This window comes from Eumetopias jubatus, unplaced genomic scaffold (assembly GCF_037043125.1).
Source record: "Eumetopias jubatus isolate StellerSeaLion01/CBP00866 unplaced genomic scaffold, mEumJub1_p1.0 scaffold_8, whole genome shotgun sequence".
NCBI classification, from domain to species: domain Eukaryota; kingdom Metazoa; phylum Chordata; class Mammalia; order Carnivora; family Otariidae; genus Eumetopias; species Eumetopias jubatus.
In genome coordinates, this window is record NW_028274814.1 from 117,158,951 (window position 1) to 117,178,502 (window position 19,552).

Consider the following 19,552-nt stretch of genomic DNA (forward strand, 5'->3'; position numbering starts at 1 on the left):
TAATATTTTGGAAAAATGGAAGTTCCATTAACCAAAATAATGTCTATTCTGAGCCCTGTAACAAAGCCTCAGGAATATCAATTAGTGTGATTGATGAGTATTTAGGTGATACCTTGATATTTCATAATGAATGTAGTAGTTTAACTCCAAGGGGCAAAGGTAACTTCAGTATACAAATGGCCTGAAATAATTTCTTTTTTGGTATGACTATTAGTGAAGAAACTAATTTTCCATCTAAAAAGAATTTGTATAGAAAATGCCTACAAAAGATAAATAAATGTATAAAATGATGCCACCTGAACTTCAGTAAAAGATTGCACAAATTCATGATCTGAGCCAATTAAGACACCAAAATAAAAAAGAGGTAATGCCAGTCTGAAGTAAACACAAAGTTTAAAACTCCCAAGTACTTGAAAAAAGTTTAGTTACCTGCTGTCATTGATACACATATTCATGCTAATCTTGTCTCTGTGAAAGGAGTTTTGTTGTAGATACAAAATGTATAAACAGTGCACTGATTCCTAAGTAAAAAATTAAAACCATGAAGCTCCAAATTGAAGCCCTTTTAAAAAGTATATAAAATCGCAAGAAGAAAGCCCCACTGTCTGGATCAGCTAAGGATTTCATTAGAAGAGGTATCAGCTTCTTCACTGGGATGTTGGCTACCAGACAGGAGTTCTGGAGGCAAGAGTTTAGAATGTCCATTCTCAGTAACTCGCTGGGTATAAAACAAGATATAAGCTTGGGCCTTGCATACTTCGTCCATAGTGCACATGCTTAGCTTGGAGTCATTGCAGTGTACCCAGAACCCTAGAGTGAAGCACAGAAATACTTTACCTAAAGGTTTATAAAAGAACTTTAGAAGTTTCTGATATAAATTAATATGGATTTAAAGGCATTAGTTTCAGTGAGAGTTACATTTCTTTGAAGGGAAAATAGCCAATTCATTTCTATTGATGAGAAATACAGCTTGGGCAGTATGTTATTCTGGAATCATCTACCTTTATTCGAGAAGTAATCTGAAGTTAAAAAATCTGAGTAGTTCACTTGACACTATCTTTAATTCTAGGTATAATCTGACCAGTTAATGCTTTTGCTGCTAATCATATGTACAGCAAACAGTGTACAACTCACTCTTGGTAGTTTATTGTTAAATTAATTGCCATCATGGATTATGTGGGCTTTCTCTCCATACCTCTTTTCTGGGTGAGGTGGAATGGTATGCATGGGGAGGCTCAGTCTTCGTTCAGTAGTAGTTAAAGGAAGGGGAAATAAAAAGTGAAACCTAAATCAATTTTGCTACCTATGAAGATTGTCCTTGAGGGTCCATGGAAGCAGTAAGTGAAAGTGAGTTTTATTAAAACCTGAACTCAGAGTTTGTTCTAAATATCTGTGATCCCCAGGTTCATTAAATGCTCTGTTCTGTAACAAAATTAACTAGATGAAACCACTAAAGAGAGGACCTGCCCTTAGAAATGTGCTTGTAAGGTAGCAATCTGACTTTTAATTAATGTGACCATCCTTATTATCCTATACCTACAGCCTTTGAAAGTCAAAACTACTGCAATCCTGCAGAAAATATCCCATTTTCTGCACAAACCTGTTTTTTATGAACTGTAGAAGTATTCTTAAAAAAAAAAAAAAAAGGTCAAGTGGCTTCCCTTAAGATGATTTAGTGGCCAATTTAGAAATTGTAAAGCCTAAATACCAGGTTCCAAGTCTGACCCAAGATAAAATACTTTTCCCCATCTATACCTCCTTCAGAATTATAGCAGTAGGCAGTGTAGTGTCCTGAGCCAAATCCTTTCCCATGGTGCATTACTACAGCAGATAAATCATAGATAAAACATTCTGGTCTGAGGGATTTCAGGGATTCCCTGCAGCAATAAGGCTCCATGTTTAAGATTTCTTCAAAGCCAACATGAACACCAATTTTCTCTCGGTTATTACGTCCTGACCACCTGTGAACAAACCAGGGTAAAATGATCAAAAAAAGTCAAGGGAATATACCACGTACTAGGTTCAGACAGTCATAATAAAAGGCCTCAGTATAGAATACAAAGTATCATATGTAAAATAATGTAAATATAAAATCCTTTCAATGCTGAAGTTGGCTATAAATGGAAAAATTTAGGTTTATTAAACAGGTCTGGTCAGGTTTTAAAATATTTGTCTTCTGTAGTTAGATGGTTATATAGGAAGCAAATTAACTTTCAGCAAAGGAAATTATGGCCCTATAGTAGTTTCCCCCTTCTAATAGATTAATTCAAGGTACCAAAGGGTTTTTAATTCTCTATTGCCTTGTCACACCATGAGGAATCTAGAATCACACCCCAGAATCTAGAATTTGTTCTTGGGAGACATAATCTAGACCTTTCTTGGCCAGATGTACAGAAAAGTAGGACAAAACAAGGCACCTCTAATTCTTCAGAACACTTTAGAGCTCTTCTAAGAAAAAAATAGGAACTGTAACCCCTGTAAGTCACCACAACACTCATTAGGGACAGAACTCAATGCCTCCATACTGTCATTTTCTCAGTCTGTCGGTCATGCTTCCTGGTACTGGACCAAAGCTTGGCAAGCAATGTTTTTATCATACACACAGTATGAGCTGATGATACAGGGGAAAATAATGTCTTGTTCAACAGAATGTAATGCAGCTTGGTTTATGGTGGTACAGAGACAAAAGACAGACACAGATGAAAAGAGGATAGCATTGACTTTAAATGATAAAATGGACCAAATGGACTTCACAGATATACTCAGAACATTCAATCCCAAAGCAACGGAATACACATTCTTCTCTAGTACACATGGAACATTCTCCAGAATTGATCACATCCTAGGTCACAAATCAGGTCTCAACCGGTACCAAAAGATAGGGATCATTCCCTGCGTATTTTCAGACCACAATGCTTTGAAACTAGAAGTCAATCACAAGAGAAAAGTTGGAAAGAACTCAAATACATGGAGGCTAAAGAGCATCCTACTAAAGAATGAATGGGTCAACCAGGAAATTCAAGAAGAATTAAAGAAATTCATGGAAACCAATAAAAATGAAAACACAACTATTCAAAATCTTTGGGATGCAGCAAAGGCGGTCCTAAGAGGAAAGTATATAGCAATACAAGCCTTTCTCAAGAAACAATAAAGGTCACAAATATACAACCTAACCCTACACCTAAAGGAGCTGGAGGAAGAACAGCAAATAAAGCCTAAACCCAGCAGAAGAAGAGAAATAATAAAGATCAGAGCAGAAATCAATGAAATAGATACCAAAAGAACAGTAGAACAATTCAACAAAACTAGGAGCTGGTTCCTTGAAAGAATTAATAAGATTGATAAACCCCTGGCCAGACTTATCAAAAATAAAAGAGAAATGACCCAAATAAATAAAATCATGAGTGAAAGTGGAGAGATCACAACCAACACCAAAGAAATAAAAACAATTATAAGAACATATTATGAGCAACTCTATGCCAGCAAATTAGATAATCTGGAAGAAATGGATACATTCCTAGAGATGTATAAACTACCAAAACTGAACCAGGAAGAAATAGAAAACTTGAACAGACCTATACCCACTAAGGAAATTGAAGCAGTCATCAAAAATCTCCCAACAAACAAGAGCCCAGGGCCAGATGGCTTCCCAGGGGAATTCTACCAAACATTTAAAGAATTAATACCTATTCTTCTGAAACTGTTCCAAAAAATAGAAATGGAAGGAAAACGTCCAAACTTTATGAGGCCAGCATTACCTTGATCCCAAAATCAGACAAAGACCCCACCAAAAAGGAGAATTACAGACCAATATCCCTGATGAACATGGATGCAAAAATTCTCATCAAAATACTAGCCGATCTGATCCAACAGTACATTAAAAGGATTATTCACCACGACCAAGTGGGATTTATTGCTGGGTTGCAAGGTTGGTTCAACATCCGCAAATCAATCAATGTGATACAATACATTAATAAAAGAAAGAACAAGAACCATATGATCCTCTCAATAGATGCAGAAAAAGCATTTGACAAAGTATAGCATCCTTTCTTGATTAAAACCAAGGGATAGAGGGAACATACCTCAATATCATAAAAGCCATCTATGAAAAATGCACAGCGAATATCATTCTCAATGGGGAAAAACTGAGAGCTTTCCCCCTAAGGTCAGGAATGCAGCAGGGATGTCCACTATCACCACTGCTATTCAACATAGTACTAGAAGTCCTAGCCACAGCAATCAGACAACAAAAAGAAATAAAAGGCATCCAAATCGGCAAAGAAGTCAAACTCTCACTCTTTGCAGATGATATGATACTTTACGTGTAAAACCCAAAAGACTCCACCCCAAAACTGCTAGAACTCATACAGGAATTCAGTGAAGTGGCAGGATGTAAAATCAATGCACAGAAATCAGTTGCATTTCTATATACCAACAACAAGAAGAAAGAGAAATTAAGGAATCAATCCCATTTACAACTGCACCCAAAACCATAAGATACCTAGGAATAAATCTAACCAAAGAAACAAAGAATCTGTACTTAGAAAACTATAAAATACTCATGAAAGAAATTGAGGAAGACACAAAGACATAGAAAAACGTTCCATGCTCATGGATTGGAAGGACAAATATTGTGAAGATGTCAATGCTACCTAGAGCAATCTATACATTTAATGCAATCCTTATCAAAATACCATCAACTTTTTTCAAAGAAATAGAACAAATTATCCTAAAATTTGTATGGACCCAGAAAAGACCCTGAATAGCCAGAGGAATGTTGAAAAAGAAAAGCAAAGCTGGTAGCAACACAATTCCAGACTTTAAGCTCTATTACAAAGCTATAATCATCAAGACAGTATGGTAGTGGCACAAAAACAGACATACAGATCAATGGAACAGAATAGAGAGCCCAGAAATGGACCCTCAACTCTATGGTCAACTAATCTTCGACAAAGCAGTGGAAAAAAACCAATGGAAAAAGACAGTCTCTTCAACAAATGGTGTTGGGAAAATTGGACAGCCACATGCAGAAGAAGAAACTGGGACCATTTCCTTACACCACACACAAAAATAGACTCCAAATGGTTGAAAGACCTAAATGTGAGACAGGAGTCCATCAAAATCCTAGAGGAGAACACAGGCAGCAACCTCTTCGACCTCAGCCAAGCAACTTCTTCCTACAAACATCGCCAAAGGCAAGGGAAGCAAGGGCAAAAATGAACTATTGGGACTTCATCAAGATAAAAAGCTTTTTCACAGCAAAAGAAACAGTCAATAAAACCAAAAGACAACCGACAGAATGGGAGAAGATATTTGCAAATGACATCTCAGATAAAGGGCTAGTATCCAAAATCTATAAAGAACTTATCAAACTCAACACCCAAAGAACAAATAATCCAATCAAGAAATGGGCAGAAGACATGAACAGATATTTTTCCAAAGAAGACATCCAAATGGCCAACAGACACATGAAAAAGTGCTCAACATTGTGCGATAGCATCAGGGAAATCCAAATCAAAACCTCAGTGAGATACCACCTCACACCCGTCAGAATGGCTAAAATTAACAAGTCAGGAAATGACAGATGTTGGCGGGGATGCGGAGAAAGGGGACCCTCCTACACTGTTGGTGGGAATGCAAGCTGGTGCAGCCACTCTGGAAAACAGTATGGAAGTTCCTCAAAAAGTTGAAAATAGAGCTCCATATGACCCAGGAATTCCACTACTGGGTATTTACCCCAAAGATACAAATGTAGTGATCTGAAGGGGTATGTGCACTCCCAATGTTTATAGCAGCAATGTCCACAATAGCCAAACTGTGGAAAGAGCCAAGATGTCCATCGACAGATGAATGGATAAAGAAGATGCGGTATATATATACAATGGAATAGTATGCAGCCATCAAAAAATGAAATCTTGTCATTTGCCATGACGTGGATAGAACTGGAGGGTATTATGCTAAGCAAAATAAGTCAATCAGAGAAAGACATGTATCATATGATCTCACTGATATGAGGAATTCTTAATCTCAGGAAACAAACTGAGGGTTGCTGGAGTGGTGGGGGTGGGAGGGATGGGGTGGCTGGGTGATAGATACTGGGGAGGGTATGTGCTATGGTGAGTGCTGTGAATTGTATAAGACTGATGAATCACAGACCTGTACCTCTGAAACAAATAATACATTATATGTTAAAAAAAAAAGAGAGAGAAGATAGTAGGAAGGGAAAAATGGAGGGGGGAATTGGAGGGGGAGATGAACCATGAGAGACTATGGACTCTGAGAAACAAACTTAGGGTTTTAGAGGGGAGGTGGGGGGGATGGGTTAGCCTGGTGATGGGTATTAAAGAGGGCACGTACTGAATGGAGCACTGGGTGCTATATGCAAACAATGAATCAAGGAACACTACACCAAAAACTAATGATGTAATGTATGGTGATTAACATAACATAAAAAAATAAAATAAAAAACAAAGAGTGGGTGGCTTAACCCACTGGGCCATCCAGGCGCCCCTGACTTTTCCCATTTTTAACTGTTTATTCTCAGTCTTGTAGGTTTATCCTCATCTACCTAAACATTAAATACGTGTTCTTTGATCAGAACAGAGCTTTCATGATATGAGAAGATGATGTGGAGAGAGCAAGCAAGTGAAATCACTAAGTCACGTGCATTTCCAGAGCCCTGAGAGTTCCTTCCATGGCCAACTTCTTGGCAGGCAACCTGTAAAGTCATTTAGGACTCCATGCTTGGTTTAATGCTCTGAGGTCAGTGTCTTGAAATTCTTAACAATGTCATCTTTGAATGTGGGTTTCGTCAGAGTCAATGGGACAACGGAGCATGTGCAGGAGCAGAGGCGAGACTCCAGAGACAGTATGTGTGCGCTGTAGTGGTCCTGGCTCCCGGTGCTGCCACAGCGTGCACACAGCAGTGGACCCTGCGGGCAGGCAGCAGCCTGGGACAGTGCAGAGCCTTGGGGAGCGGGGAGCGGGGCCAGGCTGGGGCCTGCGCAGAATGGAGGTTGTGACGGCAGCAGGCATGCATGGAAAAGTGAAGTGACTTTTCTAACTTCAGAGTCAGCCTCTTGACTCCCAACCTCTCACCTCCCTGCTGCTTTCCTGGTCTCCATGACCTCATCCTGGTGACCTGACTTGTTCAGTGATTTTATATGATTCGTGACATGGTGTATTCAGTGATCATATGTGAGAGCTTCTTATTAACCTACTTTAAAGTGTAAAAGAATGGGGCACCTGGGTGGCTCAGTCGGTTAAGCATCTACCTTTGGCTCAAGTCATGATCTCAGGGTCCTGGGAGCAAGCCCCATATTGGGCTCTGTGCTCAGCAGGGAGCCTGCTTCTCCCTCTCCCTCTGCCTGCCTGTCTGCCTACTTGGGATCTCTCTCTGTCAAATAAATAAATAAAATAAAAACCTTAAAAAAATAGGATAGCATTAAATTACTAAAACATGAGGTTATGATAAGTAATAGTAAGTAGAGAAGGACAAAGGAAGATAAGCAAAAATATGTGAAAATGCTATTAGTACAATATAAAATTGTATGGAGCTAAAGGTGAGACTTGCAAATTAAATTATCTGTTGGAGCAGGAGTCATACCCCAAAACTTCTCCCATGAAATGTATAAGAGATCCTATACTCAACGCACCTGTAACTAGTCAACATGGAAGACCAAGCATTTAAAAAAATAGGACTTGCTTAACAAAAGTTCCTATAATTCCTATCACTCAAAAGATACTTTTAGTTTACCATAAAATTCAAACTTTACATTATTTAATGCTAAATAAACACTTATAAGCCATCTAAAAGGACTCATTCCTGTTGATTAAATTGGGTACCAGTTTTTTTCTACTGATGTAAATACAGTAAAATGATAACAAGATAACACTATACCCTAAGTTCATAGTGGTTTGCTTCAAAGAGAAGGGAGAGCGTTGGACTAGGAGGCACACAAGGCGAAGGTCTAAGGTACTAGAAATGTTCCATTTCTTATGCTTTTCAGAGGTTCCTGTATGCCCCTCCCCATCCCATTTTCCCCTTTATCTTTTATATATCCTATATATTTTATACATTGGCAAATATAATAGTGTTTTTTGAATAAAGAAAACGGAGAAAGACAAATGTGGTAAAGGCAGCATAAACAAAATCTCTGAATCAGAAATAAATATGTCCTGAAGGGTCAAAAATGTTTTGGGCAAAAGATGGAAAGGGATAGAGTCAAACAGGTTTAACTCAAAGGAGAGCTTCAAATACCAGATTAAAGCAGCAATTAGTTAGAAAAGGAAGGTCTTCAACAGTTTATAGTAACCAATTCAGTACAAATTTAAGGCCTTTCAGTTCTGTCTTTACAGAATCTCATTTATGCTCTTACTTCTCCATGCTCCCTGGCCCTTCTTACCTGGCCGTGGAATACAATATTAACCTCCTAACTAATCTTCTTGTTTCTATTACCCTTGATTTTATGCACAATGACAGGTCTTACCTGATTTCACTAAATCTTTTGTTATATACCCTTCCCCGTTCCTCCTGTATACCTTTGTTCATGTTGCTTCCTTAGGCTAAAGTGCTCCTCCTGCATATGCCCCATTCATTCAATTAATAAATATTTTTGGGCAACTACTATGCACAGAGCTCGGTTCTGGGCCTTGAGATACAGGAATGAAATAGACAAGGTCCCTGTCATTACTGAGCTTCTGTTCCACTGCCAGCAGGAAAGAAACAAGTAAATAAACTACTAATTGCAGATAGTGGGTTTTGCCATTTAAGCAAAAATAGGGTAATGTGATAAGGAGAGTTCGGTGGTGCTACTTTTAAATAGGATGGTCAGGGAAGTCTGCTCTAAAGAATGGCCATATGAACTGAGACTTGAATGATATAAAGAGACTTTGGGAACATTTAGACATCAGCTAACTCCCTCTTCCAAATCTCTGATAAATCAATTTGTATATAACTTGTGATACTCAGTATTTTTCTTTCTTTCTTTTTTCTTTTTTTTAATTTTAACTAGGCTCCACACCCAACATGGGGCTTGAACGCTCAACCCTGAGATTATGAGTCACATGCTTTACCGACTAAGCCAGGCAGGTGCCCCCTTAGTACTTCTATTTCACCACTATTTCTGTGCATGCCTGACTATAATCTTGAGGAAAGGATCCTACTTTATATTTCCTGAAGAATTTAGGACATTTTGCATTTAACAGCACTCACATGTTATTTGTTGACTATACCTTTAACAGCTTCCGTAAGTAACTGAAATAACGGACTAAAATTAACCGTGAATATCTCTGGGAAGTGGGGCTGAGAGGAAAGAGGTACTTTTACTTTGGACTTTTACTTTACCTTCTGTAAAGTTTGCATTAAAAAAGAAAACATGTATTACTTTAATTATTTAAAAAAAACTTTAAGAAGCGCCCGGGTGGCTCAGTCAGTTAAGTGTCTGCCTTGGGCTCAGGTCATGACCCTAGGGTTCTGGGATCAAGCCCCACATCGGGCTCCCTGCTCAGTGGGGGAGCCTGCTTCATCCTCTCCCTCTGCCCCTGCTCATGTGTGCTCTCTCTCTCTCAAATAAATAAAATCTTAAACACACACACACACACAAAAAACTTTAAACAAGCCAAAACCCATTACGTATGAAAAACACGGTCTCCATAGTTTTCAAATCATAGCACATAAGGTGACTTAAGAATAAGCTCTAAGGTTAACATGGTTATTGCAAGGTATGAAACCATAAGCTTTGCTTAACCAATAGTTGTGCAAACTAATTCGCCTGACTAAATATATTTCTGAACACTAGAGTTTTTTCTTGTTGTTGTTAACTGCTCTGAATTGAACTGCTATACCTTAGATATTTTCTAAGAATGAGGCAGTTGGGTCAAATACTCTTAAGTTATAAATTTAAAACTTTTATTAAACTCTATAAGCAGAAGCTTACAAGAATAATATCACAGACCAAATGTGATGACCCTAGTCATCAGCAATGCATTCTACAAGGGGAGCTAATCAGAAGCTTAGTTACTGAAAATGGTGTCTATTGGTCAAGGCTAGAGATGACAGAATTTTTTTTGTCTTTTAGAAAAAACACAGAAGTAGATAGATGTTAAGTCATCTACTAGCCAAGTATATACTATTAAAATCTGATTCAGGGGCGCCTGGGTGGCTCAGTCGCTTAAGCGTCTGCCTTTCAGCTCAGGTCATGATCCCAGGGTCCTGGGATCGAGCCCTGCATCGGGCTCCCTGCTCAGCAGAGAGCCTGCCTCTCCCTCTCCCTCTGCCTGCCTCTCTGCCTGCTTGTGCTGTCAAATAAATAAAATCTTAAAAAAGAATAAAATAAAATCTGATTCGTCATGTGTGTTAAGTTTTGAAGCACGGTAAGCACAAGGAATGATTAACTTAGAAGTGTGTATTTGGAGGGGCGATTGGCTGGCTCAGTCAGTAGAGCATGAGACTCTTGATCTTTGGGGTTGTAAGTTCAAGCCCCACGCTGAGTATAGAGATTACTTAAAAATAAAAAATCTTTAAAACAAACAAGCAAACAAAGGGAGTGTGTAGTTGGAATACTACTACTACTAACCTGAATCGTTTGAGATGTAGTCTGAGAACCTGAGGTAGGTGGCAAATCATAAGCTGTTTTTGTGCTTCTGTGAGTACAACTGATTTTGAAGAAAACCTTCTATGCTTTGCTGTGATATCAAAGACAGAATGAGAATCAAATTTAAAGATACAAGGAAATGCTGAGTAAACTTTAAATACTTTAGACATGTATTATTAAACATCTTCTCTGTTACAGGTATTGTACTGTGCTAGAGATAAAGACATGGCCTTGCTCTCAAAAAACTTATAAGCACACAATTAGCACACAATTTAAGAGCTAGTCAGGCAGACAGACATGTAAACAATTAAGTCCCTGATTTAATATACTCCTACAAATAAGGCAAAAGAATGATCTAGTAGGTGCATGGGTGGCTCAGTCATTAAGCGTCTGCCTTCAGCTCAGGTCATGGTCCCAGGGTCCTGGGATCGAGCCCCACATCGGGCTCCCTGCTCAGCGGGAAGCCTGTTTCTCCCTCTCCCACTCCCCCTGCTTGTGTTCCCTCTCTCGCTGTCTCTGTCAAATAAATAAATAAAATCTTTAAAAAATAAAAAATAAAAATGGATTTGACTCTGCCAATTAATAGGAAAAGTTAAAACTTTCCCTAAGCATACTTTAATATACTCTTCCCAAATTCTTAATTTAAAAAAGTATCATAGTCAGTCCATTTACTGAGGCTAATTGGAATCCCAGGGGGGCAGGTCCTTAATAGCTCAGAACACCCTTCCCCACTTCCTGACAAAGCAGTCCTCTTCCAGCTCTGAGCCTGAGGCCTCCCCCTCAGTGTCTTGCTTTTGCTATTTTAGTACCAGATCTTAAACAAGTGGCACTTAGGATTCTTTTTGTTGTCTCCTCTGCTTCTCTAGAGGTCCACCCATGAATTGTGCCCTGAAGCTTCTTCCTACCAGTTTGCTCTGGACACCCAGGAGCTGTCCTTCAACTTACACAGCAGCTCTCACTCCAGCCACGGCAGCAGCTGCTTCTCGTGGAGGAGGTGGAACCCCGCGAGGCTGTCCTTATAAGCTGTCTCCATTTGCCACAGGTAGCCTGTCCTCCGGGTCTCTGCCCCTGAGATGCAGGTATCCGGTGCTGCTGAATGTTTTGGACCTACTCTTGGATCATCTCCCTGAATATATGGCCAGTATAGCTAGATAAGTGATATCAACTACCTGACTTATAATTTTAAACATCTGCCTTTATGTATTAAATTACAGCAGCTGTTTTAGGACTTTATTTGGTAGACCCAGTAAACACACACAAACATGTTATAAAACCATATTCTGCATTCGTTCATGTTATCTTTCTATTCCCAGATTTGGTGGATGAAAGCATCTAGGACCATTCACATTTATTTCCAAGAAAAAATTTCACCATTCGAGTTTGATAAAGTTTATTTTTTTCAAATCTTATAAATCCTAGGCTACTTATCACAGGGTTCCTATTAGCACTCAGAAAATGTTAATATAAGTCATTCTAAAAAAACCATCAATTGGGGCGCCTGGGTGGCTCAGTCGTTAAGCGTCTGCCTTTGACTCAGGCCATGATCCCAGGGCCCTGGGACAGAGCCCCACATCAGGCTCCCTGCTCGGCGGGAGGCCTGCTTCTCCCTCTCCCACTCCCCCTGCTTGTGTGCCCTCTCTCGCTGTGTCTCTCTCTGTCAAATAAATAAATAAAATCTTAAAAAAACATCAATTGATGTAACATTTCTTCAATACCAAAACATCCAATATTTCTTTTATATTACCTTCGAAGTTTAAAACCCTAAGATCATTTTTTTCAAACATGGAAATTAGAGAGAATACCTGCAAATATATAGCATAAACACTAAGATACCACATGCACATTGATAGAGAAGATAAAGACTCGAAAAAGACACAGCAGATCTGTCATGATTTTGTATACAATTTCCCTCGAGGAGGATGCTTCCCTTTAATTGAAATGAGTGTTTCATCCCCCAGTGCCGCGTTCCTGTGTTCACCTCTAGCGGAGAGTTTCTCATAATAGATCTTAATCATCTGTTTCTTCCATTAGGTATGTGAGCACCTGGAAAGTGTTTTACTTCTATCCATAGCAATTGGAACAATGACTAATATAGAAGAGATAGTCATTAGATGGTTTTTTACTAAATCTTTGTTTTTACGAAGCCAATCTCCATAGCAGTAGTTCAACTATATATTTCCTATCATATAGGTACACTTATATACATATATTATCTATATGTCAATGTTTTAATATGTAGCAAAAAGACTCATAAAGCAAACATTTTATTTAGTGCTAAATAACATGCCTTCCTTTTACTATTCCCCATCGCTACTTTATTCTGCCTCACATATTAAGTCCAAATTTCTTATTTTATGAACCCTTTCTCTCCACAATTGACTATAGGGTCAAAAAATTTTTGATGTCATCAATAAGGCAAAACAAACACATAGCTCACAAATGCCAATTATAAAGTAGAAATACCTATCCCAGTTTCTTTTGGTGAACTAACGAAGTTTATTTCCATAACTGCTACTTTAGGAATTTCTTTCAGCTTCCTCTCATTTGTGTTTCTCCTTGCTAATCTTAGAAAAGCAAAGAGAATATACAGTCGCTACTTACAGTTACAGTGGTCACATACGTAGATTTTTCCTTCTAAAGCTTCAGTTTCTGTAAATTTGGCCAGCATTTCAGTAACCAGACATGGCTGGGAAGCACTATCTTTTCCATTGCATTGGTATCTTTCTGGAAATTCCAGTGATAAATCCCAGAAAGGTTCTATGGTATTTGATTTGTTGTCACACGCAAGACATGTAACCTGCAAATAAAAATATTTGTTTCTCAGATTACAATCCTGTCAAAACATTTACTCCCTTCACTATAGAGGTCACTGCCAGTAAATTAGATTTTCTTCTGAAAATGCACCATCAGAATTCTGAGTAATCTGCTTTATATTATTTTCAGAGTTTTTTTTCATATAATTTTTCCTTTCAACGACTGTCAGTAAACCCACTATGTACTGGTGGGCTTTAACCAATAAGCATTCAAAAAACTCCAAGGGCATTAGTCAAATCTGAATGTAGGCAAACAAACAAACTGTGGACTCATTTAATTAGGTATACATTGTGTGTGTGTGTGAGAGAAAGAGAGAGAGAGAGATGGCGGGGGGGGGGGGGCGAGAGAAAGAGACTTATATGCATTTAATGTGTTTAGAATATTAGATTTGTTCTTTGCCCTTTTTCCTAACTTATCTTTCACTAATTTTCTCTCCCCAAATCCCTATAACTTCTTAACCACAATACAAATAAAATACTATTTGTATATTTTTAAATATAGATTTTGAAGCCCTAGCAACTGATAATTTCAAAAGGCAATACATTTAACGTAAATGATGTCATACTCTCACTTAAAGCAAATGTCACTACATTAAAATCCTCACCAAATACAGGAACCACAAAGAGTATAGGGCAGTTCTAACAAGTGAAGCACTCAGCACGACTTAATGCCAACAAACACTGCACAAAACTGAAGACAGACTCTATAGATCTAATAATCCCTACATGATAGATTACTAAACTCTCTTATAAAGAACACTCTTCGTGTTTGTTTGGAGACTCATTAGGGCAGGGTTTAACCTTTTGAGAACAGTTTCTTGAATAAAAAAAAAAGAAGCCATTCCAGGAACCAACCATCTGAATCTCCAGTTTTCTAAGAGTTTATTACGTGTCTGAAAGGAAGAGAGAAAAAAGCTGGCATAATAATTTTTATTAATTTCAAAAGTCATCTATAAAGGAAAAAATAAGCACATAGGCACCCTTGCACTATTCAAAATATAAAATAGTAACTTTCTGGAAAGAAATTTGTAGCCAAGGATCAAAAGTCCTACCCTTTGACAAAGTAATTTCTAGGACTCTGCCTTAGTGAAATCATTAGAAGAAAATGTACTGTGACATTATAATAACAGAAAAATTGGAAATAGTTTACAAGTCAACAATACAGGAATGGGTAAATAAATTCTGGTATATACATATAATGGACATTGACATGCTATGAAAAAAATGATCAAGTATTTCAATGACTATGAAAAATCTTTATATTAATAATGAAAAAATGAAAAAAGCAGGTAAATTCATCATGACTGAACAAGTAGGAGAAAATAAATATGTGCAGAAGAGGGGCGCTTGGATGGCTCAGTCAGTTAAATGTCTGCCTTCGGCTCAGGTCATGATCGCAGTGTCCTGGGATGGAGCCCTCTGTCGGGCTCCTTGCTCTGTGGGGAGTCTGCTTCTCCCTCTCCCTCTGCTGCTCCCCCTGCTTATGCTCTCTTTCTTTCTCAAATACATAAATAAAATCTTTTTTTAAAATGTGCAGAAGGAAGGGGTGTGCAGGTGGCTTAGTCAGTTAAAGTGTCTGACTCTTGATCAGATCTCGATCAGGTCTTGATCTCAGGGTCAATGAGTTCAAGCCTTGTGTTGGGCTCCACATGGAGCTTACTTAAAAATAAAATTAAATAAATAAATAAATAAATAAATAAATAAAACCCTAAGCTTTAAATAAAAAAAAAATAAACTTTTTAATGTACAGAAGAAAAAAACTAGAAGAAAGTATACCAAAATGTTAATAGTTTTATGTGTGGGTTGTGGGGTTATGGGATAAGGGGATGATTTTTCTCTTACTGCATAGATTTACTGTATCATACAGGTTTTCTATGACTATATATTACTTCTCTTTATAATAGTGCATTTTAAAACTTTTTTAAAAGTAAGCTCTAGGCTCAACATAGGGCTTGAACTCACCACCCCAAGGATCAAGAGCTTCATGCTCTACTGACTGAGCCAGCCAGGTGCTCCTACTAATGGTGCATTTTAAACTTTTGCATAAAAGTGGTGGAAAAATAAAATTGCATGCAAACACAAGAAACAACTCTTACTTGCTAAATGGCACAGTGTAGAATCTTTACATTTCTGAAACATTAAGTGGAGTACACTTCAAAGAGAAACCCTAAGAAACATTTGAAATACTTAAACTACATGGGTGCCTGGCTAGAGCATGCAACTCTTGATTTCAGGGTTGTGAGTTTCAGCCCCACGTTGGGTACAGAGCTTTAAAAAAAATTCAAAAATATACATTTAAGCTACATTCCAGAAAAGTACCTATAAAGACAAAAGATGGTATCACTACTGTGAAAGTTGAACTGAGGAACAGAGGCAGGCCTACAAGGAGAAAGATATGACCTAACAGCCCAAATGCCTAAAGCAAAAAATTTTAAAGCTCTGTGCGATGGAAAAGTAGAGAGCCTTATGTCTAGTAGTAGTTTACCAATAAGTCCACTCATTAGAGAGAGCTATTAATTAGATGGGAGATTCTGGTTTCGTGATTCCTTTTCACAACAAAGGAAACTTTTATAGCTATAATTAAAATAAAGGAAACCATTCAGGATCATTCTCAATGAAATCACATTTATTTACTTTAAAATTTCCCTACCTACTTGCCCCCTTTGGTTTTACAGAAAGTCCTCCAGGGCTACTTCTTGGTTCCTGAAATTATTCAGATCCGTTCTCAGGGCAGCAGCATCTTCAAATGTATTCCCTGTGGGGTTAAACCCTCTCTTCTCAACCCCTCGGAGAATGAATTTAATATTATCAACCTAAGAAGTTGTTTCCTGATTCCCTCTCCCCACAAAAAAATCATTGCTACCATAGATGAAAAACTGCTTCCAGTGATTCATGAAGGAAACATGTAAATCAGTGAAACATTGTAAATCAGTGAGCTGACTTCTGCAAAAGCAATCTATTTTGACGCAAAAACAGTACTAGCTCTAGCTCTAACACACTAGAAATACAGAGAAAATGCATTTTTTAGGCTTCATTTTATGAATTCCCCAAGATGAAAATAAGATTTTAAAAAACCCATACCTGACTAAGAAGTTGTCCATGAAAAATATTATTCACAACATTCAGAACCTGTTTGATAAGTTTCCTTTGAGAAGTGGGGATGAGAGCTGGTAACCTAGTACCAGTAGTCTCTAGTTCATGTTGTATTTTATCCAAAAGTTCACAAAGAAATTCCTGAGCATCCTGTTGGGCATAACCACGAAAAGCTGGAATTAGTCTCCACACGGAGTGTAGCATAGCAAATGGTGAGACCAAGGCCCACTTTCCAGACCACATGACTTGGAACAAAGTATGCAATTCATGACAGAGAGAAATGTATTGTGAACTCGGCTCCCTTCGCTGAATAAGTTCCATCTTTCTACTCTTTGATGCTCCACCACTTAGTCCTAATGATAAAGTTGGATGTCTGGAGGGAGCGCTGCCTGTATCTTTTTCTTGGCATTCATTCATTTGATACACTGTATCTGTGATTGGTGGATGCTTATATGGTGATCTTGCCTTATCACTAGCTGTCACAGCCAGCCATCGGTTCAGATCAAGTTTTAAAAAACATTGCCGAAAAATAAGTAAATGACTCAACACTTGAAGAACAGAATTCATATAGCAAGTATTTCCCAAATTTCTCAATCCTGTTACACCAGGGGTTACTATTGGCCTTCGTTTACCTGAGGAGTCACTGGCTTTTTTTAATCTTACATCTTCTGAGGTAGATACTACTTTATCTTTTGCTGGTGATGCTGGGGTTTGTAGTGGAATTTGAACAGGAACTATTTCTACTGTGGTAGATTGAGCTAGACCTTGCAAACGTAAACTCTTTCTGGGATGAATAGTTTCCAGCTCTGCTTTAACTTGATACTCTAATTCTTGTCGTCTTTTCTTTACTTCTCCTTTTGCTATTTTTTCCTGAAATTGTTCCTCTTGCCTTTTTCTTCCAATGGGTGATTGTTCAAACCAAGTTCGAAAGATTTTACTCATTAATATCCTTCTCCTGTGCCAAAGAGCAGTATACATTTGATCTTCATTTTGAAGCAGAGATTGGGTGCCATCATACAAGTAGTAAGTCTCATCACTTGTACCCACAGACCGCAAAACCCTTCCACTACGAGTGGTGCACTGATAATTTTGACTTTTGATTGCACTTAACATACTTCGTAGTAACTTCAGGTCTCCAGTTGCATTATCATTAAGAACATAATCATCACAAAGGTAACAAAAAACATACATCTCATTCACCTCCAATGCGACAGGATGACTGCTTTCTTGAAAGTGCTTGAGTGCATGTTCTTCAATATATCTTCCACAGGCAACATGAGAACAGCTAAGGCAAGCCCAAATCGACTCAGTTGTATTGCAGTCCACACAATGCCACTTCTGAGGGTTGAGGATGGAATGGTCTTGAGCAAGCCGCAACTGCCCAATGTGTTTACATTTATCCATTGTTAACATTTATTTAGTCTAGCTGAGAAACACATAATCCAAACAAGTCTCTGTTCACGATACCTGAAGCATCTGAAAACTAAGCAGAACAATACTATTTTTTAATAAAAGAGCCAATATTTTTATAAGGTATTTTACCAAGAATTATTTTATTTACTTATTTTTAAAGATTTGATTTGTTCATTACTCAGTTGAGAGAGAGAAGGGGGCGCCTGGGTGGTTCAGTCCAGTAAGCGTTTGCCTTTGGCTCAGGTCATGATCCTGGGGTCCTGGAATCAAGTCCCTTCTAGGGCTCCTGCTTGGCAGGGAATCTGCTTCTCCCTTTGCCCCTCCCCCCACTTGTGCGTGTGCAAAAATAAACAAACAAAATCTTTTTAAAAAAGAGAGACAGAGAGAGAGAGAGAGAGAGAGAGAGAGCACAAGTGGAGGGGAGAGGCAGAGGGAGAAGCAGACTCCCCACTGAGCAAGGGGGCCTGATCCCAGGACCTGGAGATCATGACCAGAGCCAAAGGCAGAGGCTTAACCATCTGAGCCACTCAGGTGCCCTTCAAGAATAATTTTGTAAATTTGCTTCCTTTCCTCCCAATTTCTGGGCCGCCTGTCATAATACCATACGCAGTTCTCACTTTTCCCTTGCTCTGGAGGTCTCTAATCTCTCATCTGCCTTGCTCTGAAAGAACCCACACTTCCCTTTACTTTCTTTAAAAAAAATTTTTTTTTAATTTTCTGCCACCATCTACTGATAAAGGATGGGTAATGACCCCTTTTCAATGAACAAGAATAAGATCCATCCTTTTACCCAACAGTCGAGGGCAGTTGACAAAACTACATTCCATTTCTTAAAAATTGGGGCTGGCAAGACTCAAATATATCTCACAAATATCTACATTCTGAGAGCCCTATCCACATAGTTATTAAAGCATAACCATAGTTAAAAGCATGAGGTCTGAAACAAAAACTTAGAGGTAAGAATTCTACCTCTGCTACATACTGTTTATATGTCTGATTTGAGCAAATATTTTAACTTCTCTAAAATTCTTCTGTAAAACAGGAAAAAAATCATACCAACTTCAATGAAGGATTGAGATAATATATTTGTTTAACACATAGTAAACACCCAATAAATGGTACTATAGTCTATTCTATTTATTATTATTTATTATTATTATTCTATTCTATTAATAGTCTACTCTATTTATTTAAATAAATCACAGTATTCTACTTAATTACCATTTTAAATTTAGCTTTCCACTACTAAATCAATAATGACCTTCAATTCATGGCTCTATAACATACTTCAAATTTGATAGACTTGACAGTTTACCTATGGGAAGGAGAAAGACACAAGAGGAGAATAGTTTTGTGTTTGAATAGCCTCTCAGGAATGTGCAAGGATATAAGCAATGAGAAAAAAGGAAAAATACGAACTGGATGGCAATATAAGGAACTTTTACGTTCTGGTGGGTCTACACACTATCTGAAATTATAAGCTTATTCTAAAAACAAAAACAAAACCCCACCCCAACAAAACAATCAACAATACCTGTATGGTTTTGACCCAGACACATGTTCCTTTATCATAATAGAGTCAAGAATACTTCTGCTACAACTGTCTAAAAATAGGGGCACCTGGCTGACTCAGTGGGT

The 19,552-nt window shown here is 38.1% G+C and overlaps 1 protein-coding gene across 1 annotated transcript; it reads right to left on the bottom strand.

The window, feature by feature from the left end:
- Positions 1 to 610: 610 nt before the first annotated feature.
- On the bottom strand, positions 611 to 17,914 carry USP44 (ubiquitin specific peptidase 44). Its single transcript, XM_028105522.2, has 5 exons — positions 16,490 to 17,914; positions 13,197 to 13,392; positions 10,578 to 10,686; positions 1,756 to 1,961; positions 611 to 810 (listed from the first exon to the last, which is right to left on the bottom strand). Exons 1-5 carry the CDS (start codon positions 17,912 to 17,914, stop codon positions 611 to 613), a joined length of 2,136 nt encoding a protein of 711 aa, XP_027961323.1.
- Positions 17,915 to 19,552: the final 1,638 nt, after the last annotated feature.